Source organism: Lycorma delicatula, chromosome 2 (assembly GCF_047948215.1).
Source record: "Lycorma delicatula isolate Av1 chromosome 2, ASM4794821v1, whole genome shotgun sequence".
Classification (NCBI taxonomy): domain Eukaryota; kingdom Metazoa; phylum Arthropoda; class Insecta; order Hemiptera; family Fulgoridae; genus Lycorma; species Lycorma delicatula.
Window position 1 is genome coordinate 15,121,599 of NC_134456.1, and position 26,916 is coordinate 15,148,514.

Consider the following 26,916-nt stretch of genomic DNA (forward strand, 5'->3'; position numbering starts at 1 on the left):
TAACTACCCTTTAAATAATTCTTCAGAGGATGAATGAGGATAATATGTATGAGTGTAAATGAAGTGTAATCTTGTAATTCTCAGTTCGACCATTCCTGAGATCTGTGGTTAATTGAAACCCAACCACCAAAGAACACCGGTATCCACGATCTAGTATTCAAATCCGTGTAAAAATAACTGGCTTTACTAGGACTTGAACGCTGTAACTCTCGACTTCCAAATCAGCTGATTTGAGAAGACGCGTTAACCACTAGACCAACCTGGTTGGTTAGAAAATTGTACTTTGCAATCCAATATTAACACCACAATACGTCTGTCTTATGAAGGCCCATTTGCTGTTAGTAATGAAGCAAATGTTATACTAAAAGGCTAATAGAATGATTTCAATTGCAGCTGTTACTGCTGTGGCACCTAACATCTAGATTCGTTGCACTGCCTGTGTATATTAAGACCTAATATTTATAGAGTACTTCTAGGATATTAAAGGCCTCTGGTCACCATTAGTTAATGATTAATATTAATAAATGTTACCAAATATTTCAGTTAATCATAAATATTTTTGGAGACAAAATGCTATACGTAAACAATACAATTTTGTTAATCAGACCCAGTATTGCTTAAGATTTGGATATGTATTTCATGTTTATTGTAGTAAACTTGCAAAGAGTATACATTTTGTACTGATATAGATAAAAACAACTTGATTAAAATAAGTATGTTAAATTTTACTTTTATTTATCAGTGGAATAACTGGTTTGATTCATGCTATTATTTTTTCTTCTATGACAATCTTTTAAACAGACTTTTTCTATATTTTAAATTTACTGTTATATTCCTATTAGCTTTGTTTCCTGTACTGTTTTTCTTTTTTTCTATAACCAAATTATCTATCTGTAGATAACATTTATATTTTTAATTCGTATTTTCTGTGTAAAAATTCTTTTACAAAGGTCACTTTTCTTCTAACCATCTTAAAAATGAATGATTTTGTTCAATCTACATAGTATTCAGCATTTCCCTTTAATAAATTTTTAAAAGCTTGTGTTTGTTATTTTTCAATTGAGTTTAAGAATGTGTTTTTATTGCTGTGTTGTAATCTCTTGTTTTTTTTTGTTTTTTTTTTTGGCTGTATGTTAATTTTTATTTTTTATATAGTGGATACAGCTGTGAAGATCATTTTCTTGAAGGCGATATTCTTCTTCATTCGTGGGAAGTACTTCTTGAACTTTTAATCAGTCCTTTATGTAAAGACATCATTATTGATGTTGGTATGCCAGTAATGCACAGAAATGTTACTTACAACTGTAGAGTGGTATTTCTTAATAGGTAAGTATTGAAGTTATTACTGATTGCTTTTCTTTTTCTCTTAGTTACTGATAATTTAATTTATGTTTTTGACCTTTCTCTGTTTATTTTGCCAAATGAAATAAGATGACCAAAAATTTTAAAATTGTTTTAAATCTACTTTTTACACGCATGGGAAATTTACACACAGTCCCAATTAATTTTTTTTTAAGATTGAAAATATTTTTAATAAGACACACATCAAAGTATACAAGTTATCATATAATAAAATAATCCAATATTAAATAACATGATAACAAAATGTATTTCTATTATCTATTTAAACATTGAAATTTAAATTTCAGAAGTATTCCACTAAAATTAGAAGAAACTTTATGTGACCACCAGAGGAATTTACTAAAAAAAAAAAATTATAAAGATTGTTAATATATTTGATAAGATGTAAAATTTGAAATTAATTAAAAATAAGTAAAAAAAAAACCACATGGATTGAGTTGAGAATGTTCACTTATTTTCTAAAAAATATGGTTAAAAGAGAAAGAATTATGATGCAAAAATCTTATTTCCAGTTTCTTTCATGGATGTATTAAAAGTCTTTGACTATCTTAAATGTTGTACATATTCTTACTAAAGACAATTTGTCTTGAATTCTCATAACGATTGTTTTCATTAATTTTTCTACAAACTCTAATATTACCTCATTCTCTTTTAAAAGTGTCAAAAAAATAGACCAAATCTTATGTTGCAGTTAGGGCAGACAATGAACATCAGGAGTGGTGGTGCTTTTTCATTGATTTTTCCAACTACAGCTTAAAAGCAATTTTGCTTCACAGTATTAATAAATATCCTTCTGTACCAATCTGTTGTTGAATTAATTTGAAAAAACATATGATGTTATGAAATAGTAAATCATAAAAAGCAAATTTGGAATATTTGTGGAGATTTATAAAAGTAGTAGATTTTTTGCTAGGCATACAGTTAAGGTATACCAAATCATTGTTTTATTCATGAATAAGGACAGCCAAGCAAGGGGTCAGCATTATATATTAAAAGAGTGGAAGAATTGTAAGAACTTAACACCTGGTGAAAAAAACATTATTCATGAGCCTCTAGTTAAACCAGAAAAAATATTTTTACCGCAGCTTCATATCAGAATGGAAATAGTAAAAATTTTGTAAAAGCTATGAAGAAGGAGAATCAAGGATTTTTTTACATGACAAAAATTCCCAAAATTAAGTGAAGAAAAAATTAAAGAAGTGATTTTTGTGGGCTCACAGATAAGGGAACCAGTCAGAGATGAAATGTTCTTTGTTGACCAAAATAGAACTCACAGGTTGGACAGTGTTTAAAGACAACTGTGAAAATTTTGTGGGTGTCCATAAATTAACCAAAAAATTATTAGGATATTGTGGATAATCCAATACATTCATATGGAGCTATGGGATGAAAGATGTCACTAAAAGTCCATTTCCTGGATTCATATCTGGATTTCTTCCTGCCAACCCTAGGGAGTGGAGTATAATATTTTAATTCAACAAATGATCAGTGCATCACTATTTTCGATTTTGATGATATTTGGTATATAACTACCCACCTTGTAGTGGCCAAAAAATATTTTTTTATATTTTTAAAAGATTTTTTCTTGAAAAATAGACTATTTTCTAACTCACTAACAAATAAAAACAGCCATTTTCATCACTTTTTCCATAAGCTGTAGCATTCTTATTTTACTTCGTACAGAGGGTCAAAAAAGGATGTTTGAAAAGAGTAAAGATGGAGCTTCATGTTAGTGTACTCAAAATTCATTTTGTTACATAACCAAATTTTGCAATTTTACTGAAGTTACATTAACAAGTTGTTGTTTTTCAAATGTTGGGAAAAAATAAATAATGAAGAGCCAATAATGAAGAGCCTTTATTAAATAATAAATAAGGTAACAGGCCTGTATTTACCTTTTACCCATTAGGTACTAATAGTAGTACTTATTAAAAAAAAATTGGACCCTTACCAAGTGTCCTTCATTAAAAAAAATGACCACCAAATCAAACAATTTTGAAAATGTCTCATTTTTGGGACCCAAAAACCACATCTGGGACGGAAGCAAAAATCGGATATTTTTACAGCAGAAGTACGTTTTATATACTTTAAAACCACATAAAATATATTTTGTTACAAATGGGATTGACGAGTAATGTAGCCAACAAAACTGCTAAAAACACTGTTCCTTCTAACCATAAACAATGTATCCAAAAATACTGATTTATGTATTTTTTTCAGATTATAAAAAATACAACTAAACTCATTAGAATGAATAAACATAACTAATAGTCAATTACAAAATGATAAATAGTCAATTACAGAATGATAAATAATAATTACAAAATGATAAACAATTCAAATACAGTAATGAGTTGTTCAGTTCACTTTTACCTTATTTTACTCCTGCTAATGGAAGTTATGAATATATCTTGCACTTTTTGAAAAAACTTAACTAACATAACTATGTGCTCCTGCCATTTTTTTTATTGAGTAGAACTGATAAGTCCTCATACATCTTTGGTGTAATGTTGTGTCCTCTTTTATTAGTTGATAGAAAAGGCTCTGAAGGCATGAGAATCTTTAAAATATTTTTCAGTTGAACCCATGTTTGATTATTTCTCAGTGATTTCTTGAATGAAGTACCACAACCCTGCGAATGGAAAAAGTTTATTCGATATTCCTCTTCATTTTCATGTATTTTGACCTCAATGACTTCACCTAACCAGCACTTGCCATGGTATACGCAGCAGACATAATTTTACATTTTGGCTTTGGTAAACATATAAAGCAATCAAAAACACTAATGTCCTTGTGTACTGATACTAACGTAAATGTTTCTGATTCAGAGGTCACCTGGACTTTCAGAACACATTTCTGATTTGTTGGAACATAACTGTGAAAGGTTCTTGTTTCTGGGACTGTTGTGATTACCTGATAATGAGAACTGAGGTATTCTTCAATCTCTTCAACATCTTTATTACAGCAGATAATAAGTGTTATATTTTTATTATCTTTACAATAATTGTACATTTCAGAAGGTGTAACAATTTGATTGCTGACTGTCCTTTGAAGACTTGTTTTAGTCACAGTCCTTTTTATAGTTTCACCAATTCCATCACATGGTCCTTTTTCATGATATGAGGGAAAAAAATGCCATTCAACTGCAATTTCAAAATCTTCTTGATGGTAGCACAAATTTGTGGAATTTTTATTGTTTTATACTAGGCTGAGGAGCCATCAGAAAAATAAAAAACTGTTTGCATCCTGTATTTGATATATATTTATTACTGTTATCTAATTTTATTCTATATTCAAATATTAGAATAATTGACATTCTATGTTACAAGTAATTTTATTTGTGTTGTTAAATCTGCAAGCAAATAAATTGTTCTATTCTTATTTGAATACAATGTACTTAAATTATTAATTTTTTAATTATTTGTACAGAAAATTTATCTTATGATTAAGCTGTCATAATTTGTCTATTTTTTCAGTTAATGCAATATTATGTTTTACCTTGAAATTAAGAATCATCTGTAGATTTTATTTTTTGCTACATTATCTTGCCTCAGTTATTTTTATTGTGTGATGATTATGAAATACTTTGCAAATGAAACCAGTCAAAAAGTTGATTTTACTAAAAATAACTATGTTCATTATACAGCAGTCCTTTTTTTAAGCAGAGTAACATCAGTGGTAGAGCTGAATATCACTTGAATTATAGTGGGCTTATCATGTTGATGTATAACACAATGCAGCTCAATAAAGAAGGGAATTCACTTCACTCTATGCTCCCTGTAGTAATCATGGTATGGGATTCTTGATATTCCTGAGAAGAAAAGTAATCTTTTTTCAGGAGTTATTCATATCAAATTATATAAAGTTTACGTTTAAAGGTTAGAATTAAAACAACTTGCCTAAGTTCTTTCTATGTTCCATTAAATCACACATCAAGAAAAATGAATTTCTAACTTTGACAGAAAAAAACACTTCTGAAATTCTATGGAACCTAATTTATGATAAAATTTCAGATTAATTGACAAATATAATATATTCAGATTTGACTTCCAGTTCATAAAATTTTTAAATATTCGTATTGTGTGCAACATGTATATTGACAACATGTAAATTTTGCAACTTTTTCAGAAAAATTCTTTTAATACGGCCGAAGATGATGTTATGTGATGATGGAAATTACAGGGAGTCACGTTGGTTTACACCTTGGAAGAAGGTGATATTTATTACCTATATTTTATGTTTTTCTTTTCTTTTCTAGATTTGAAATTTGTGTTAAAAATAGAGTGTGAAACGTTAACTTTTTTAATGTAGCTTTCACAAAGTTTATATCAGTTGCTGTAGATTAAAGTACTTTGGATATTTTTGCTTCCTCTTTTTCACACTTACTGTTTAATGCAAGGCTGTTTAATGAAATATGAGATGTAGCCTTGTCAACACTAAGATTTATCCTGAGGCAGTACTGTTAACTGAACTCTTAATAAATGAATTATCCGATTAGCATAGGAATTGAGATCCAGTAAAAATAGTTGTACTTTTACATTGACTTTAACAATAAATCAAATCTTTTTATTGATATTTGATAATCATTTATGTATGACACCTATCCATAAAGAAAAGGATTTGAAAAATACCAATTGTGAGGGTTTGTTGCCATCTGCCTAGTGCTAATCAAGCAAGATGGTTCTTTAGCAACTGACTGGCAGTTTATATGACTTGAATGAACTACATATATATATATATATATATTTAACTTATCGTAGTTTTCTTGACAGAAAGGACGAAAGCTATTAAAATCATTGTACTAATATAAATTTTTTTATATTAAATTGGGGAAACTTTCACTGAGTTTTTTGAAGTATTACAAAGTTGAAGGAAATAATTATGATTTGCTTAAGCGTTTCAAGTAGGCAGAATAGCGGCAGTTATCTGTCTACAGCAGTCAGTCTTAAAAGTATATATTGTTATTGAAAATCATTGGTTGACTGCAATCTGTCAAAAGTGGGGGATTATTTAAAAATTTGTGTTACATTATATATTAAATTTTTTTATAAATCAATTAAACATGTAATAATACACAAAACTCTGTGCCGCAGTTTCTGGCTTAACAACTAAAAGATAAAACTGGATCAGTCAATTGATGATGAAAAATATAACAGATGATGAAACATGGATTTGATTATGGTGTGGAAACTAAAGTACAGTCATTTTAGTGAGTAGGAAAATCATCAGTAACAATTAAGCACAGTGGTATTATTACAGAAACTTAAGGTCTATTGATTATCTTTTTTACTAAAAGGAGAGTTCACTCCATCAAACAGTGAACAAAAAATTTTGTTAAAAATAAATTAATAAATTGAAAGAGATAGGGTAGACAAATTTTTGTCCCAGCAACTTGCAGATGCTGCCGATGCACTGTTATACATATCGTTTATCCAAACATTTTGGTAAAATGTATGAAAACTGTTATTATTTAACTTGTACTTTACTTCAGGTATACTATTCTTGTTTAAAAAAAAATTAACTTTGAAAAGCTGCTATTTTCAAATAGAAGGAATTAGACAAATTTGCCCCGAACTAATTTCACAAACTGAATTCCAGGAAGCATTCAGCAGATGAAGTAATTAGTGCACTGCTCCCAGCAGTGCAGGGGAATAGTTTAAAGGAGGTAAGTCAGAATAACATACGGCTTTTTAGTGTTAACATATGAAATTGACTTTTCTTAAAAACAAAGGCAGTTTCTTTGTAAATTACTGTTTACTACTTAATTATCCCAGTACATTGACTTATGCTATTTATCTATTTATTTTTTCATATATTTTAAAACAGTGCCTTGTCAAATTTAAAGTAAAATATTCATTGAGTTATTGTTTTGGCATTTTCTTCTATGGTTTAAATGTTCTTCCTGAAAATTCCATTCAGACTTTAAATACTGTTTTGATTCATGATCTATAATTATCTTTAGTAACTGATACAAAAATTTGTATTTTTTTAGAAGTATTAAGTTAGAAGGCCACCAAGATAGATGTGTGAAAATGCTATTTAAAAATAAATTATGAATGAAATTATTTTCCTTAAAAAGTCATTAATATTACTCCTGTGAGAGGAGCATAGGGTTCTGCTACCATAGTGACCAGGGATGGTTAGGCCTCCATTTTACAATATGTATTATTTATTTATAATTTGTTATTTATATATAATGGTGACCAATACCACTTTTGCAGTAATTAGGTTTAACATTTATATATATATAAGAATTAAAAGCATTTATGTGTTATATTTTGTAATCATTCCATTGATAACTTGCTACATGATACAATGAAGGGCATCCCACACTTTTATTATTCGTGATATAAAATGTAAAGGAATTTGGTTAATAAATTCACTCAGTATGCATTATTATTATTACTTGTAGCCAAGAGATCTGATAAATAAATTTTCACATAAAAGTACTTTCACTACCATGAATAGAAAAGATTTATAGATGATCATTATCAATATAAAATGTTTCTTGAATTTAATCAAAGAGTTTATTATAAACATTTATTCTTGATCTAATATGAAAGTGAAATTATTTCTCTTTTTTAGTGCATCTTTAAATATATTTGTATTGAGCAATTTTTCCAAACACTTTATATTTTAATTCAATAATTTCTAAATAGTGAAATTTAGGTAATTTTTTGTAATTTTTCTTGAGTTAAATAAAAGCTTGTTTAAAAATTAAAAAAAATTGTTTTTTCAACATAGTCACTTTTAAGGTCTATACACTTAGCCTAGTGTTCCACAAGAGCACTTATGCCTGTTTGGTACATCAATTTATCCATCTCCTTAAAATAACCATCTACAGCAACAATAACTTCATTATTGGCCAAAAATCTTTTCCCTCCAAGCCATTTTTTTTTTTTAAGTTAGGAAACAACTGATAGTCACTCAGAGCCAGATCAGGAGAATATGGAAGGTGTTGTAGCAATTTGAACTGTGATTCATTGATTTTTGCTATTGCAGTGACTGAAGTGTGAACTGGAGTATTGTCATAATAAAAGCACTTTTTTTTCCAAATGCAGCTGTTTTCCCTTACTTTCATTGGTGAGATGGTATGATGGGTCGCATAATATTCACCATTTATTGTTTTACTCTTTTTAAGATAATCAATGAAAATTATTCCACGTGAATCCTAAAAAACAATTCCACAATTTTGTTAAAGGATAACGTCGTTTTTGCTTTAGGTAGAGCAGATTGACTTTTTTCAACCCATTGTTTTAACTGCTGTTAAAACAAATAGCGGCAGGAGTGTACTGTTGAACAATTCTCATCAACCATCTCAAATAGACATAAAAATTCCTCTGGATTGCACTGAAAGTGCTCGAGGCAATCGCTTAAAATGTTTTTTGGCACTGTTTTTGATCAGGCATGAGCAAACACAGCAACCATCTAGCACACAGCGTGTTCATGCCCAAATGTTTGAGCAAAATATTGCACACACATTCTGTTGACATGCCTACAGAGTCTGCTAATTTGTTCACTGTCACTCGTTGGTCTGTCAAAACAATTCTATACACTTTGTCTATCATTGTGCATAGTCACTTCAGAAGGCTGTCCACTGTGTGGTTCATCGCTAGTGCATATTCGACCCATTTTAAACTCTGCGACCCCGCATTTAACTGTTGTGTTTGATGGAGAAGAGTCTCCTAGTGTTGCTAGGGTTTTATCAGGGAGGGAAACTAATTGTTCTTTTTTTGATGTGGAAAGGGGCTAATGACCACAGTAGTCGATGCCCTTAAAACTTCAAAAAAAAAATTAATAATGTAATCTATAGAGCTTATCTGATTTTCTTACTAATGAACTGTTAAAATTAAATACAAAAAACTGCAAAACTATGGAGAGTGTTACATAAGTATGTATCACCCAATACTTTTTACAAGGGTAGGGTGAAAAGTTCCAGACCTTGCACAGATTGTCACACATTCCATTCTTTAGCTTATTATAAGAGTTTCAAGTTGCTGCATCACTAAGAATAGCATTTACAGTCCGTCAAAGTTGAGAATTTCACCCCACCATTGTAAATCTATTTATAGTAAATAGCTTAGCAATTTGCATCCTAACAGTAGAATTAATTATTTTGCTAAAATTTTAAAAATACTTGCTCTTACTACTTTTTTTCATTCTCCATTAAGACTTGTGGAGGAGCTTTCAGATTCTTAGAATATATTTTTATTTTTTTAAATTATATATATATTTTATATTAAAAATTGTTTTGAAGAAGTTCAGAGTTTTGGAAAAGCTTTAATTAAGATAATTACTATGCAATAAATAAAAATAATTTTAACTAAATAAATTGTTTTATTTAATTCCACACAGGTAAAGTAAATCTTAAGTTTTGTAAGCATAGTTTTCATGCAGGTTGGAAGGGATATTGTAGATGCGAGGTGAGAGAACTATACTATTGCAGCTGCAGATTAGGGCAAAACGCAAAACATGCTTATGTGCACTAACACCAACACATACCTAAAGGCAAGCAAAATAAGCTACTGCGCATCAGCCAAGTACACTTAACAAAACTAAAACTTAATGTAATTTTAAGTACTATTTTTTATTACTCCTGTGTAATAATTGCATTTTTTTAAAAATTAAATGATTATTTTTAAAGGTTCGTCAGGTTGATGAATACTATTTGCCACATATGATATCAACATATACTGGTCAGTTAATTGTACCACTTGGTGATGCAGTCATTGCAACTAGAGATACATGTATTGGTTATGAAATATGTGAAGAATTATGGAATCCGTCTAGGTAAAAGTTAACTTTTTTAATTAGTTATTTTATTGTTTTGATGTAATACTACCTTATAACTGGCTGTTAGTTGGTATATAAGTTTTTCTGTTTGTATTGTCAGATTAACCGTACTTGAAATATTTTAATTTATTTAATCTAATTAGCCAAAGTAAATTGACAACACAGACTTTCTAATCAAGTAAAAAGTCACTGTATCTTTAAATGGTTTTTGCATCTTGTAGCATCTCAATTACCCTTCTTCCAACTGATGAGTTTAATGTAATTCTGAATTTTGTGGTTAAATTCCTTAAAATAGTTGTTAAGCCCAATTGCAGTTTAGTGATTTTGATGAGTGATGTTATTTTCTACTTTTTGGCAGCAAAATTGTGCAGATTTTTAAATAGAAAACAGTGCTAAAATCAATATAAGGAAAATTTTAATTTATTTTTTTACATTATGTTTAATTTTATAGTGGTGCATTTTTATAATGGAAGTTATCAGGTCATACTGTTAGTTCTTATTTATTTATTTTAGGAATATAAGTTACTGTAAATCCTGATGTATAACTCAACCTTTCGTTTCTGTATGTGTTCAAATTTATTTTGGAGAGTTCACCACCCAAGTTTACTTAATTATGTTAACTTTTGTGGATTGTGACAGCTGTAGCTGTAACTTTAAACAGCTCTTGACCCACTCATTTTTCTTCTTCCTTCCATGATGATTACAAATGTGTCAGGGGTCCAGAAGGCGGATCCCTGACCAGCTAGTACTATTATAATATTATTTGTTTAATATTATCACCTTTATAGTTGTGTGGCTAATTTATATTAGCCACACAATTAACCACATTTTATATAAATTTATATTTATATTTTAGTAGATGTTATCAGACATATGAAATATAATTCTTAATTTTAAATAAAAAGCTGTGAATTTTGCAGAAGTGCAAACAGTGGTGAAGTGAGTCCTAAGAATTTGGAAAACTTGTTCATGTTTGGCTAGAAGATGACTGTTTAGAAAAAATACCTTGTTGAAAATCTGCTGTGGGATCTGGTTGATTGATTGGAATTGGAGAATAATATAGCTAGAAATTAGTAAATAAATTACTTTTTGATAAAAAAATCTTGAACAACTTTTTTCATGTTTTATTTAAGGTAAAACTTTCTGATTTTACTTTTAAATATTTGAAATTGTATTCAAAATTCAAAGAAAATCTCTCTGTTATTAGATATTGCGTTGCAGACCTAACATGATACATTATCTAATATTTCTAAAAGTCTTTATAAAGGTAGATTTATAATGATATTAATAGTGTTAATACTGTACAATCAGAGTTGCTCACATCAACTTTAGTGACCTGGCTTGTTACATTCAAACTTTGTGCTGATGTGAGCTTTTATCACTCTAGTTACTTGTAAGTTATTTATTGAGTAATACAGTATTATTATTTTATATGCCTACCTACATCTATCGGTTCAATTCTGTAAAGAGAGCTGATCTCCATGATGAAGTGATAACATCTCTGTCTTTCATCCAGTAGATCGAGGTTTAAATCCCCATCCGGTTGGCATTTTTCTTATGCTACAAATTTTGTATACCCACATATATGTATATATATTTATATATACATGTATATGAAACTGCAATTTGGTGGCAGCCTATTTATTGTTACTTGAGATTTTTTTGTTTGTTAGTAGACAATAACTTGGCAGATTTTGACATGAATTTGATGTATTTTTATTATTAGATGCTAGATTGGTTATGAATGTTAATGTGTTATGATTGTGTTCACTAAAAATAATTTTAGTGGTATCCTGCATCTTTATTTAAATTAAATTTTACATTTGTTATATTAAAACATATTCTATTATTTTTTTTTATTGTTTTATTCCAATATGGGACAGCAAATTTACATGTATGCTCATAATATTATTCAAAATTTCAAAATATAAAACATAATTTTGGATAAAATGACAAACAAAAGAATATGTTTTAATGAAATAGATATAGAATTTAATACCAACTGAAGATGTGGGATACCATGAAAAGAAGTTACTGGAAATTATTGTTGTAAGGTAAGTTTAACTTATCTAATTACTGCATTTTGTTGGTTTATATTTCATATAATATTAAATTTTATTAATACAGTGGTCAATATATAAGTATATATGTATGTATATATATTTTACTCTTCTATGGCAAACTGTACAATTTGTGTAAGGATGATTTAGTTTTTATTCCATATTTTTTAAAAACTCATACAATACTTTATTTAATTTGATTGAAAAAGAATGACTTAATTTTAAATTTTCAATAAATATTTTGCAGACACAGTAGGTCCCATTAAAGCGCAGAAATTTTTTGAGTACATTGTTTTGTTACAAAATAAAGAAAACCATTATATTCTTGCCCATAAAATATTCGTGTTTTAAACTATCCAACCAGTTTTTAAAAATAGTATCCAAAATATAGGTAACAGTTCTAGTTATTCCAGATTTTGTTAAAATTTCCTGTAATCAATGGTAATTGAACATATGTTAGCATGTTCATATTATAATCAATTGAAAATTGTTCCTATATTTTTCACATTGCAATTTTTTCACATTTAATTTTAGAAAATGTTTACATAAGTGTAAAAAAACAATTTCTTGTAATGAAAACTGTGGATTTTGTTTATAATTCCAACATTTATGGATGAACATCCATTAAAATAAGCTCGCTGTCCATCATATCTACATAAATTGTTAAATAAGTAATAGTGTTAAATATTTGTGATACATTGTAGAAGAAATAGGAAGTTTGATTCTACCAGTACTTTTACCTTCAACTGAGATATATAATGTTGAGGTATCAATGGCAAGAAGTACCTAGCCAAGATAATTTCTTTTACATAAGAATTAATAACATGTATTCACAATGTTGTTTTTCATGCTGTGTTTGATATATTATATATTCATGATTTAATTATTATACTGCCAGTACATGGTTCAGTAAGAACCAAGATATATTGTAACCCAGAAAAGAATGAACAATAAAAATTATTAATGGCATTTGTGTATCTAAAACTATCTCAGTATGTGTATACTATTTATTGAAATTGATAAATGTTTCTTTATTTTTCTTATCATTAGTACGCATATACCTTTGTCATTGGATGGTGTTGAAATAATTGTTAATGGATCAGGATCTTATATGGAACTTAGGAAAGCCTACATCACAGTTGATCTGGTCAAATCTGCTACTTTTAAGGTAATTTTATATATATTCAAAGAGTATTTTTAAAATCATTAGTAATGTTTTGCAACAGGCAGAATTGTGTTACAGTAAGGTGATGTTGATTATAACATAAATAAATGTTAGATCCTTACCAGAATGTGAAGTTATGATCAGATAACTAAGAAGGGAAGTTTTTTTAATATTTCACTACTTCTCATTGGCCTGTTTTCAATAAATTATGCCTTTAAATAATGTTTTCAAACTTTTATTAACTGTTACTTTTAATTATAAGTTTGTTTGCTAATTATAAATTACAATTATTCTATTTTACAGGCTGGTGGTTGTTACTTATTTAGCAATTTACGTGGATGTGATGGACAGCGAGTTTATTTTAATGGATGTTCATGTATTGCATTAAATGGTAGAATTATAAATAGAAGTCAGCAGTTTTCTTTGCAAGAAGTTGTAAGTTTTTTATTCTTATACAAACATTGTACTGTATAAGTTTTTTTTATTATATAAAATGTTGAAAATTTTCAATTTTTTTCTGTTTTAAATCTAATTTTCTGTATGTTTTATACTTGTTTTTTTTTTTTGTAACAAAACTTTAACCTATTCAATTACTTGAATGGTTACAACCATCCTGAAAGTTTCAGTTCAGAAGCGCAAAGACAATGCACCCATCTGAGTAATTTTGAAAGTATATGTTTAAAACTATGTTTGTAATTGTCTAAATGTATCAGGAAGTAAGAAGTATCGTATTCTCATTTATTTTTCCTTCTGTTGACATCTGTTCCCTGCAGAATTGACCGATAAATTTTAATTATGACCTCACCATATATAATAAAAAACCAAAAATTCTATTTTACTTATATTATTATATATATTATATTATACTTTTTCAGCAAATGTTTTACCAATCACTGTCGAAGACAAACCCAGATGCAGCAGTATACACAGATGGGTTGAAACAAAGATACCGTTGGATGCGCTTTTTTTTAAATGATGCACATATATGTTTGGTCTACTTGGTATTACAAGTGTTTACAATGCTGAACTGTACGCTATCAATAAGGCTTTGAATATCATTAACCCATAATACCATCACATCCTCATTTATAGCGATTCGTATAGTGCACTCCAAGCTTTAAAAGATTTATATTCTAAACATCCAAACATCACCAAAATTCATAATACAATCGCTCAGTTGAACCATCGCAACACATAAGTGTGTTTTATTGGATTCCTAGCCATATGAGAATCCTGGGTAATGAATTGCAGGTTCTGCTACTAAAGGTGCATGTAGCCAACCATTTTTCACCACTTGTGTTACTACTACTGACTTTATTAATTCTATTTTAAACACACTCTTCAAGGAAGGTGGCAAGGTGACTGGACTATTACAGTAGATAATAAACTCAAACACATCAAGGATACTGTGCTGTTATGGAGCTCTTCAATCTAGAATAACCATAGGGAGGAGGTTATTATCTGCTGCTTACAATACTACATACTAATCTTGCACATAGGCACTTAATGAGTCAAACCGATGCACCCATTTGTGTTTGCTGCAACTGCTGACTAACAATACACCACATATTTGTGGAGTGTGTGTTATGCAGCATTGTGTCATAAATTTAAATTAAGAGCTAACGTCCAAGATATTCTAGGAAACAATGCAATGATGCTATCAAATATTCTTGTTTATTAACGCCACGCATCTGTATTCGACTATTTAGTAATTATTTAAATATTTTTTTTTTTGTAGTATTGTATTATGTTTGTTCTCGGCAATGATAACGCAAGTGTTTTTCACCCTCCCAAATAAAAAAAAAGAAAATTTGTTCCAATTGTAAGAGGTTAAATGGCTTAAACTGTTTTTTTGGCAACAATGTTTAACAGTTGAACTGCAGAAGTTCAGGATTTGTATCTTCTTTTATAATAAATAATAAGACTAACTGTAGTTAAAGCTAAGTAGTTATGTAAAACTAAATAGGTTTTTTAAATTTATTTTTATCATGTAAGTTGATTTTAAAAGTTGTTTATTTTGGGCTTGTCATAGATTGTGTATTTGAAAAAGGACTTTTTAATGTTATTGGTAAATAAATTACTCTAACAATTTCTCATACCTGTTAAAGAAACATATTTTTAAATAAGAAAACACTTTTCAATAGTAATTCTTTTATTATGGGAATATTTTAACCGACTAACATATTAAGCATATTGCAGATTGTTAAGATTGTTAATTTAGTCTCTGTTTGTGTGTATTGCATTTATTTAGGAGGTAGTAATTGCTACAATTGACTTAGAAGACATTCGAAGATATAGAAATGGTATTAGATCACGTTCATATTGTGCAAGTAGTGCTCCATCATATCCACGAATACAAACTGATTTTTCCTTGTGCGATTCATTGCAAACAAATCTTTCAGTACCAACTTGCGAGCCTATTGAGTGGATCTATCACACACCTGAAGAAGAGATAGCACTGGGACCAGCATGCTGGTTATGGGATTATCTTAGGTAGGTGTGTATGTATGTGTGTGTGTGTGTGTGTGTGTGTGCGTGTGTGTGTGTGCGCGCGCGCGCGCGTGTGTGTGTGTGTGTGTAATAAATTTGACTTTAAATATTCTTAATTCTTGAAGGTAAAAGGATTTCTTGGAGCAAGAAGAGAAGTAGTATCTTTAATTGCTTGTATGGTGGATAGTTAATTACAAGGGATATTAGTTAATTTATTTGCTGTCAAAAATCTATTTACCGATTGCATTTGTTTTCATATTTAAAAATTAATTAAAAGATCGGTTTTTCATGAAAAGCAGTCCTTCATCCATCATACTTTGAATGTTCTTAAAATAATTTTTTTCTTTAATTCCTATAGGTTTTTTCTAATCTGGGAAGGAAGGTAAACTGTATCTGTTTACTGTCTGTTCCATAGCATCTGGAATCTTTCTGGAGTTAACACCTTAAAAGTAAAACAAAACTTACTGTAAGGAAATAAGTCCCAATGGTTAGATAAATTTTATCGAGTGCTGTTTCCATTTAACAGGGAAACTTCATATTATTGGGTAACTGTTCACAGTTGACCTTATTAATAATGATTTATAAAGAAACATTGCCCAGATAGTTAAAATTTGGCAACATTTCATTAACATCTGAATACTGAACTATAGTGGAGAACTTAACTTACAGTCTATTAATCCTGTTTCTGATTCTTGATACAAGTTGAAATTTTTCTTTTATTTTAATAATTTCTAATTAATTTAAAAACTCAAGTTATAACTTTTTAAATAAGGACATCTAAAAGTCCTGTTTTATTTCATGTTCAAATGATTGATTTTTTTTTACTTATTCTAATATTTGAGTTCATATCAAATTTATTAACAGTGTAAAATAAATATAGTCCAAATAGGGTATATTATTGATGCAAGAAAATATGCCCAGTGTTTAGTCATAGTCTAAATGTGTCAAATGTGCATAGTTAAAAGGAGGGAGGGAGTTTAGAAAAATATTTCATAGTTAATGTCAATTTTTTACTACTATTATCTTTATCATACATTCAAAAAATGATTGAGTGTAATGAATTAAAAATCGGACAGGACAATAGGTGCTTTCTCATACTTGATTTGAGGTACAATTGAGTACAGCAAATTGTTTATTTATGCAACATATGATACTGGCTTCAGCCAAATTGTTGAATGCTGTATAAAAATTTCACATTATTATCTTCAACCAGTTGCTTTTCTCTAATGCGACAAAGATTAAAAATTTAAGAATAAAAATTGTATTAATGTTTGGCATATTGTTATGGAAAATTAAACATAAAATAAATTTTTTTTGCTACATTTGTTTCATCTGATAAGAAATTTTTTTAGGTTAAAAATTAATCTTCTGCCACTTCAAAATTGGGTTTGTCTTTTCAATTCCAGTAACTCCTTTACAGCTACATTTTAGATGTTTTCTTAAGTATATGGTCTAATCTTGGTGAATTTCCATTACCATATTTTCATCTGCAACCTCCAAATCATTATCTTCATCCCTTTGTTGTCAAGAACTGAATGAAATTTAAAACAGCACCGCTTTAATGATGATTTTTGTCAATGTTAACAAATTTGTTTGCTGTATTGCAACTTAAGCTATTAATTAATCTACTGCACTCGCATTTGTTGATATCATTTAATGTGTATACCTGAAAACATGTTTCTTTAAAGAAAAATTGCTTTATGAAAACATTAATTTTAAATGAGTGCAAAAAGTTTACGGTTATTATTGTACACAAAATCGAAATCTAATGGATGGATTTATGTTTATTAAATAAATATTTTCTGTGATATGTTAATTTTGTTGTGATGTATGCTCAATAAGCCACATAATTTTCCATATTCTATAAATAAAGTATCAGAATGCCCTAATATAAATTTAAAAAAAGTAATACTTTATTTAAACTGAACAAGAAAAGTAATCGATTTAAGTACTCAAAATATTTTTTATAACACATAAAAATTAAACCCGAATTACTTTTATTAATATGTTTACCAAACATATTGTTTGGAGTATCTGTTGTTTGAAGTTTTTTATATTATGAAATCCTACTTCAAGGAACTGGAATTTACTGTCTATTGTTTAGAGTTGCCTATAGTTGTGAGGTCTCATTTTATATAAGAAATATTGTGAGCCTGAAAATGGGTGAAGCTTTAACACAAGTCTGTACGTTTTTAAGACAACTCTAATTTTTTTTATTACTGTTAAATTATATCTTAAATTCTATTAGTGTAAACCACCTAGTACATAATATTGAGATAACACATATCTTACCTTAAATTTATCATGAAAGTACTTTCGTGGGATCCCACATCTTGACGTGATTGAATTCATATAGTTAAATTGCATATTAAATAAAGATATTAAAAATGTTCCGCCAAAGTACTTAATGATAAAATTAAAGTAAGATATGTCTTATCTCAATATGCTGTACTAGCTAATTTATATTAATAGAATTTAAAGCAGAGGGTGTCCGAGATGAAACCCCCTAATTTGAAACACTTATATTGAACATAATAAACGATCAAGACAATTTTGTTAGGTGGTACGTGGTAGCTTAGCTGTGGAAATTTGAATTATGTAATGTAATAGCAAGATCATATTTATTTCACTTATTGAAAATCATTTTTGACAATCGAAAAAATTGAAAAATGACAACGAATGCTGAAAAGGCATGTTTTGGTATGCAGAATTGGAGTTCATTATTGCAGTTCAACAACATTTCAATGCAGACTATTACAGAGACCCTCGCAATGCCAAGAGAATCAAGGCGTGGAAAGCAGTGTTTCTAGAGACAGGATCTGTTGCTAAGAGGCATAGTGGTGGCCCATCATGAACATCAGAGGAGAATGTTCAGCGCATTTCAGCATCATGTGAGCTTGGCTCCCAAAATCAACTGTCCATGATGTACTACACAAACACCTAAAGCTTTATGCATACAAATTGCAATTGTTACATGAGGTGAAACCCAACAATAAACCCAAACAAGCAACGTTCGCCGAAGACATTTTTCAGCGCATTGAGATAGACAACAACTTTTTGGCCAAGGTTATGTTTTCTGACAAATCATATTTCACCTCAGTGGTAAGGTCAACAGACACAACGGTAGTGAACATCCTCGAGAGGCCACAGAGTATTAACGAGACAGCTTCAAGGTCAACGTTTGGTGTGGCTTAATGAAGGATGAAATTATTAGGCTTTTTTTCTTTTTAGAGGCGTTTATCACTGGTCGGTCACACATACCTTGATATGTTAGTTAATTTTGTGTTACCTCAGATAAGACATTGACACCCAAACATGCCCTTCCAGCAGGAAGGAGCATCTCCACACTGGCATTTGGGGAAGTTCGCAACACATTGACTGACGAATTCCTACAAAGGTGAATCGGGAGAGGTGGTCCAATTCTCTGGCCACCCCGGTCGCCTGACATTACTCCCTTGGATTTCTTCTGTGAGGGTATGTTGAAGGCAAGGTGTACTCTATAACAGGTGACAATCTGAAACAGCTTCATGAGAAGATTAGAGCTGCTACTGACAGTCACGTTACAGATGCTACAGACTACCTGGAGAGAAATTGATTATCGATTAGACATTCTCTGTGCCATTCATTAGACTCATGTAGAAATGACGTGATTGGACAAACAAAACTTCATAACTATGTGTATCCATTATTGTTCCAATCTTTTTAATGCATTGAATACTTGTAGTATTACAGACAGTTCAAATTAGGGCATTTAATCTCGGACACCCTATATAATTCTAATTTTGTGTATTCTGAGGCATTTCTTTCTAATCTTTAAAAATATGAAAGTTTTTAAAAGTATATATTTTTTTTAATAAGTCAGATTTGATAAATGCCTCATTTATTTTTAGTAAACAGAAAATTTTTGAATTATATTTACTGGTTTCAAATCTTAATATAAATGTATATATGTAATGTTTATTTTAAAAAGTACTTTTTACTGAATAGTATTATAATTATTGTATATTTTCAGTTAAAATATTTTAACTAATTTTAATCTAATTTATAATTCTAAAAACAATTACGAAAAAATTATTCCATTCATTCTATTTCTGATATTAGCACAGATTCATAAATATTAGAAATTAAGATGGCAAAATTAAATATATTAGAAAAATATTACCTATATAAATAAAAGCAAAATTTAAATTTGATAAACCATCAGATAGCATTTGAGGGAGACTGTGTTATAAAAATTGTTAAAGTGCTACTATCAGCAGCAGGTAGTACTTTTATTTTTAAATTTTTGTATTGTAATAATGAAATTTGTTAATCGTGACCCAAGATTCCACAGAAGTACTTTCATGAAAAATTAAGGTAAGATCTATATCTTACCTTAGTATTCTATACTAGGTGATTTATTTAAATATAATTTAACGTACAGAGAAATAATATGAATCTTAAAAAGATTAATTTCAGTAAAATAATTAGCATTTTGTATTTGCTCAGACTAGTTACTTATTTTACAGTATCCTATAATATTCTTATGTTACTGTTTTCAGGCGATCAGGACAAGGTGGTTTTTTCTTGCCTTTAAGCGGTGGTGTTGACTCCAGCAGTACAGCTTGTCTTGTCTTCTCAATGTGCCATTTAATCTTGGATGCCTGCAGTAAAGGAGGTCTGTTATCACACTGTTATCAAGCCACACAGAAAATAAATTCTGTAAGTTAATTATTGTGAAATCTGTAACTTACATCCCAGATAATGTTTTTCTTCTGTTGTAACTAGTATGAAAAAAAAAAAACTTAAATGGTGATTGTTTTTTTTTTTTTCATGTAATAACAATGATTTGAAGATTTTGTGTTATTAAAAATATATATATGTATATACACTTGAAAATTAAGTTTTGCAATTAAAGTTTGAAAACCAATGAGTCCTATCTATTATAGACAGACATTAGTTATTTCTTCCAGAATGTTTTCTTAAAAAACTTTTTTAGTTGTAATATTCTTAATTAGACATTAATAAAATAATTTGTCAGCATGACATAATGAAATTAAAATTAAAGATAGACAATAAACAAAGCTACTTGCTCTTTAAATATATAGGAATAAATGTTGGGTTTTTTCTTTTGTTTTGAGAAAAGTTAGTTTTTCACTAAAAAGGCTTGTACTGTATAAACCAGTTATTAATTTTATTGGTGTTTTTTTTTTTTCATTGGTGAAATTTTGGAAATGACTAATAACTATTCTTTTAACTATCCCTAACTAATTGAATCTATTTTACCAATTCTGGCTTTTTTCTTATTGCTGCTGACAACCCTTTGTTTCCATTTGATAGCGTTATCTTTGTTGTCCCACTTTTTCTTTCCTTTTATTCAAATGTATACTATACTTGTATTTAATTTGATAAGATTCTTTTTTAAATTTGGTAATTCTTTTTTAAACTAATTTAGGTAGCAGGATTATAGGGCATGTAATAGCTTTGTAAATATTTTTATCTGATAAATAATTTAAAAAAATTAAATATACTGCATTGAGCACAGAATTAAAAAGATGTATAGGAGCATTATAAATATATCTCAGAAAATTAAAATAAATATTACTCAAATCATATTCATTTTTATCCTTATGGTAAATGCTTAAAATTCATGATAGTCCTTTTTTCATATTTTCTTTCTGAAATGTAACCATTCAACCAGTATAATCCGTTCCAGTTGATAACATTAATATCAGTCCTATTTAATTATAATAGAGCTCCACAAATAATTACACAAAAAAATTACAAGTTATTTTATTTCTCTAGTTTATTTATTAAGATGAATGTCCAGCTTTACTCAGTAAGAGTTTCAGTCACCAAGTGTGATTTGCAACCACTGGAAAGGGAATGGATTCCCTAAGTCATTCCACAGTTAATCCTTCGTATCATAAAATACCAAGGATACATATCTCAGATTATGAAGGTTCTGACATTCTCAGCATAGAAGATCTAGCAAAGAAAATTAAGGTCTACACCCCATATATATAATATAATAGTAGAATAAATATAATAATAGAGAAGTAGGAGTTAAGGAAAATGAGAAAGGTGGGTGATGTGTAAAGACATCTTCTCATCATATTACATTAGGGTAATTTACTATCTTGATGGTCAATAGATTCAGTCTACTGGAGTATACTATTAAAATCTACACTAATAATATACTTTTATTCTTCTTACATATTGCAGAATGGCCTATAACTCCAAGGTTAAAGCCCCTAATTCTAAGATGTGACCAAATCTTGTGTACTTTCCCCCTCCAGAAGTGTTACTTTGGCACATTAGATACCCTGACCTACAAAACTCTACAGAGCTGTCTCATTGCTCAAACATGATCACTGTTTTAACAAGTGGATTGCCAGACAGTCCTTAATTTAATGTATAAAATAACAAATATTATCTACACTCAATATTAGAATATATACATGGGCTGTCCAGAAAGTAACTTATGTTTTGAAATAAAAAACCAATCAAATGAAAAAAAGAAATTTTATTATATACATTTGAAAGGAATAATTTTAAACTATTTTTCTACATAATCGCCATTTAAATTGAGGCACTTATCGTAACAATGCACAAGCTTTTCAATTCCTTTCTCTGTAGAAATCTGCCGCCTTAGATTTTTGGCACCCTTCTTGCACAAAACTTGTGATAACCAAGCTTCCCTGATACAATTTCATGCAGTAAACTTTGTGAAATTTGGGGGAACTGAAGCAAGAGTTCTGTAATCGTGATGCAGCAATTTTCACGAATTTTATTGTTGATTTTCATGATTAGTTCATCAGTCACAAGGCTAGGCCGATCAGTCACTGCGGTCCTGATCATGAACATTGGTGCCGCCATTTTTAAATTGAATGCACCACTGTCTCACTTCAACATCATTCATTATTCCATCTCCATACACCTCACAAAGTTGCTGATAAATTTCAATTGGTTTGAGGTTTTTTTGCCAGTAAAAACCTAATCATTGAACGCACCTCACAACTCGCGGGATTTTCTATTGAAGCGCACATTTCAATAATTCACAACGAGCAAAGTAAAAAAAATCACAGTCCACCTGCTATGACAGTTTAATGTGTACTAAGTGTAAAAATGTTTTGACACCAAGATGACGGCTGTATCCACATCCATCTCCATGCTGGGCATAAATGTAAGTTACTTTGTGGACCGCTTTCGTAGATGAAACTTTCTGTTGTCCAATATTCCCCTTCATATTGTTTTGCAAAAAAAAATGTGTTTAACAACTACCTCTAGGCTACATTACATTGAAGTAAAGAAAAAGTTAAAAATATATCTTAGTTCGTTTTATTTGTCTACATACTATGCCACTGTACTTGTGGTATTCGAATCCTTAGTATCATGTCTACTATATCCTATTTGAATCTTTAAAACCTTAATATTAAACTTTTTTCTTTTTTTTTAACCTCTGGGACCACTGTTAGGTATAGCTTCAGAGGATGAGATGAATGACAACTTTTGTAACGTGTGAAAATGCCATGCCAGATCAGGATTTGAACCCAGACTTCTGGATGAAATGCCAAGATGCTAACGCTTGCGCCACGGAGGTTGGCAAATTAACTACTAGAAACCTTAATATTTAATATACCAGATGGCTAAAAAAATGGTTATAAATTAAATTTACTTTAATATTTATAATTACAAATTTATATATTTTATTAACTGAAAGTTCAAAGTTTAAAGTTTTTTACCTCTTATTGTTACTCAGTATGAACTCTGTTTACATACCTGCAGATGTCAAACCGATAATTCATCTCATTCCACACTCTGATGAGCAAGAATCACTTACTTATACACCTGCCTTTAATTTTTGGCGCAGTGGTGTAGTGACTGGATTTTTTCTTGGTATACAATGTATTTTACTTAGCCCCAAAAGAAGAAATCTATTGGCATCAAATTGGGACTTTGCCTTGGCCAACCGATATGAACTTCTCAGCTTATTCAGCTTTCTGGAAACCTCTATTGTTGAGCACAGTCTGCACAACTTCCTAATGATGTGGAGGGGCTCCATCCTGTTAAAAAATTAGGTCCATCATATTTACTATACTATATACTGATTCTGCAGAATCACAAAGTTCTCTAACTTGTTGAAGAACACTATGCCTGTAATAATCTGCTCATGGGGGAAAAAATGGCCCAAAAATTTGAGTATAGTTGGCCAAATATCAAGGTGATGTTTGGTATTTATAAAGATTGTGCCTGTTATGAATTCATTCCGCTTGGTGAGGTAGTAAGGAAGGAATTATATTTACAAGTATGTAAGTGTTTGAGGGATCCTGCAATCTCAAGTCCACCCACTTGGCCCCAGCATATTTTTTCTTGTTTCCCTGGTTTAAGTCACCTTGAAAGGACATTCTAACCTTAAAGGAGATTTCTAAAAATATATGTGTTTGAGTGATCCTTTACACAAAAAGAGACGTGAGTTATAAAAAACCATTGCTGGATTTATACCATAACATTGCTCCTTATCCATAATTATCTAGGAAATTATGAATCTGCTCCACTCACCCAATCTCTGGAATTGGCCCCAGCATTTTTCCCCCCATTTCCCTAGATTAAGTCTATCTTGAAAGGACATTCTAACATTAGAGGAGATTACTGAAAATATAAGAAAACTGTGTGTGTGTGTGCGTGCGTGCATGCACATGTGCACACAAAAAAAATAAAAGCCTCATTGTTTTGGTTATGATCTTAGCAGGTTTTATTCTTTGTATTCACAGAAAGATATTTAAGTTGATGTATTAATGGAATGATATACCTGACAGTCATGGATAAATTGAAAAATGTTTAGTAGGCTAATCAAATTTTTCACTTTGTTTTATCAGTTCTTTGTTCTTGGCAATATTTCAGATGAGGAAATATGTTTGACAAATTCAAATATGTATTTTTAATTGTATCTGAAAATTTAAAGTTCAAGTTTTTACTTTTTTATTTTTGTTAAGTAAAGACCGTTTAATTAATGAAACTTTTTAATTTAAGATGTATAATTAAACATCCTTTTTTTACTAAAATGTCCCACTTCAGTCACATTCAATATTAAGTACATCTCTTGTCATCTCTTGCAAATCATATTTTTTTGAACAGATGAGTTGCTTCACTTTCTGTTATCATCTAATACTGAAATATATGGTGATAGAAAAACATCCAATCTCAATTTTTTTAAAGAACAATATATTACATTTACAGAATACAGTTGCATGTTTTCATAAAACAGCACAATTTTTACTTCCTTGTATGAAGTAAAGGAAGTATTGTGATTGTGAAAAATTTTGATTTTCAGATTTCAGTGAAAAAATCCATTTTGACTGTCCATGAATCCATTTTAACTAGTTTCGGCATGACATCTGTATGTGCATATGTATGCATCTTGCATAACTCAAAAACGGTTAGCTGTATGTTGTAACATACAGCTGTATGTTGTTAGCTGTAACGGTTAGCTGGATATTGAAATTTTGGATTTGAGATTTTTGTTACATCTAGTTGTGCACCTCCCCAAAAATTTTAATTTTGGATTTTTTCTTAACTGCAATAATAAGCCCTCATTGAGAGCTTTTCAACGATATATCATAAGTGGTACTTATTTTCACTGGTTTCAGAGTTGTAGCCAAATAAAATTTTAATTAATGAAATATTTGGATCTTACAAGAGTAAACACATTGGTTTGAATCAGACTTCTTTTTAAAAACTTTTTTTTATTTAAATATATTGTTTTATTGATAATTATTAATCTGTGATTGTAAAAAGATTTTTACAATAAATTCAATAATTACAATAAAAAAAATAAACGAAAAAAATTAGAAGTTATTAGTGAAATAAAATTTTATGTACTTTTAAAAATGTGTATATATAATTTAATAGGCATTATTAGATATGTGTATTAAGTGAAAATCATAATTTAGAATCGTATTATTTTTGGCTTTCTAGTTTAATTTTATTTAATTATTCTGGAATTTCTGTTTAATTTCATCTACTTTAAAGTTAACTGCAGCGTGACTGTAAAATAGATCCTCACAAGAACAACATATACACTAAGGCATAGATGCCCAATCTTTAATAAATTACAAAAAATTCTATGTTTTAATTCATTACTCCTCTGATATTGTCAGACAATATTCTCCCTAGGTCAGAGTTGATCATCATTTTGTTTATTTGTTTTTTGTTGCCAGTCATTTAATCACTGTTTGGTTTGATGTAATTTTTCTGATCTTAATTTGTATACACAGTCTCTAGTTTTCAAATTTTCTCTCTTAATATTCATCATCCTCTTTTAATCTTTTTATTCTTTCCTTGGTCTTAACATTTTCTTTCTCTTTATATTTATTATCTCTTAATCTTTTTATTTTTTCTTTGGTTTTAACATTTTCTTCGTCTTTTTGTTTATCATCTTAATTTTTTTATTCTTCCCTTGTTATTAACATTTTTTTCCCATTCATATTCATCTTCTTGCCATTTTGTTGAGATATATTTCTTCATGCTATCTTTCTTTTTCCCTTATGGTTATTTCTTTTTCATTTTTGATTCACCAAATAATCCGATAGGAAAAACTGAATATTTTACAGTGTAAGGTCAAAATTAACATTTGTAACCAGTATACAGGAGTTCACTAAACGGAATAGTTTAATTATTATTAACTTTTATTTATACAACACACCAGAAATCTGAAACTTTTGTTAATCAGCTACTCACAAAGATATGAATAATACTGATTTGGTAATACAAGTAATAAAGGGACTTTTATTATATCCTAATATTTCATGTAAGATTGTTGATTTAATAATTGTATTAATATTTGATGTTAATAAAAACTAATATTTCAGCAATTGTGAAAATGTCCACTTTATTAAAGAATTGGAGGTTCATATCTCACTTTCAAATGAAATAAGTTTAAATGAAGTGCAGCAAAAGATGTGTATATGTAATTTAATAGGCGTGCAATGAAGTCATGTGGTGTCCATATCAGAATTTTTTTTGTCAGTTATTCTAGTTGCATTTTTGAGTAGCATACTGCAGTAG

The 26,916-nt window shown here is 29.3% G+C and overlaps 1 protein-coding gene across 4 annotated transcripts in view; it reads left to right on the forward strand.

Moving 5' to 3' along the window:
* Nadsyn (NAD synthetase) overlaps window positions 1–26,916 on the forward strand; it is an 81,520-nt gene that overhangs the window by 18,442 nt on the left and 36,162 nt on the right. For all 4 annotated transcript variants that reach the window (XM_075358330.1, XM_075358329.1, XM_075358331.1 and 1 more), the window contains 7 exons: window positions 1,156–1,326; window positions 5,491–5,575; window positions 10,007–10,152; window positions 13,266–13,383; window positions 13,684–13,815; window positions 15,632–15,873; window positions 20,412–20,527. In XM_075358330.1, coding sequence (XP_075214445.1) covers window positions 1,156–1,326; window positions 5,491–5,575; window positions 10,007–10,152; window positions 13,266–13,383; window positions 13,684–13,815; window positions 15,632–15,873; window positions 20,412–20,527 — 1,010 coding nt within the window. The remainder of the gene's footprint in view (window positions 1–1,155; window positions 1,327–5,490; window positions 5,576–10,006; window positions 10,153–13,265; window positions 13,384–13,683; window positions 13,816–15,631; window positions 15,874–20,411; window positions 20,528–26,916) is intronic.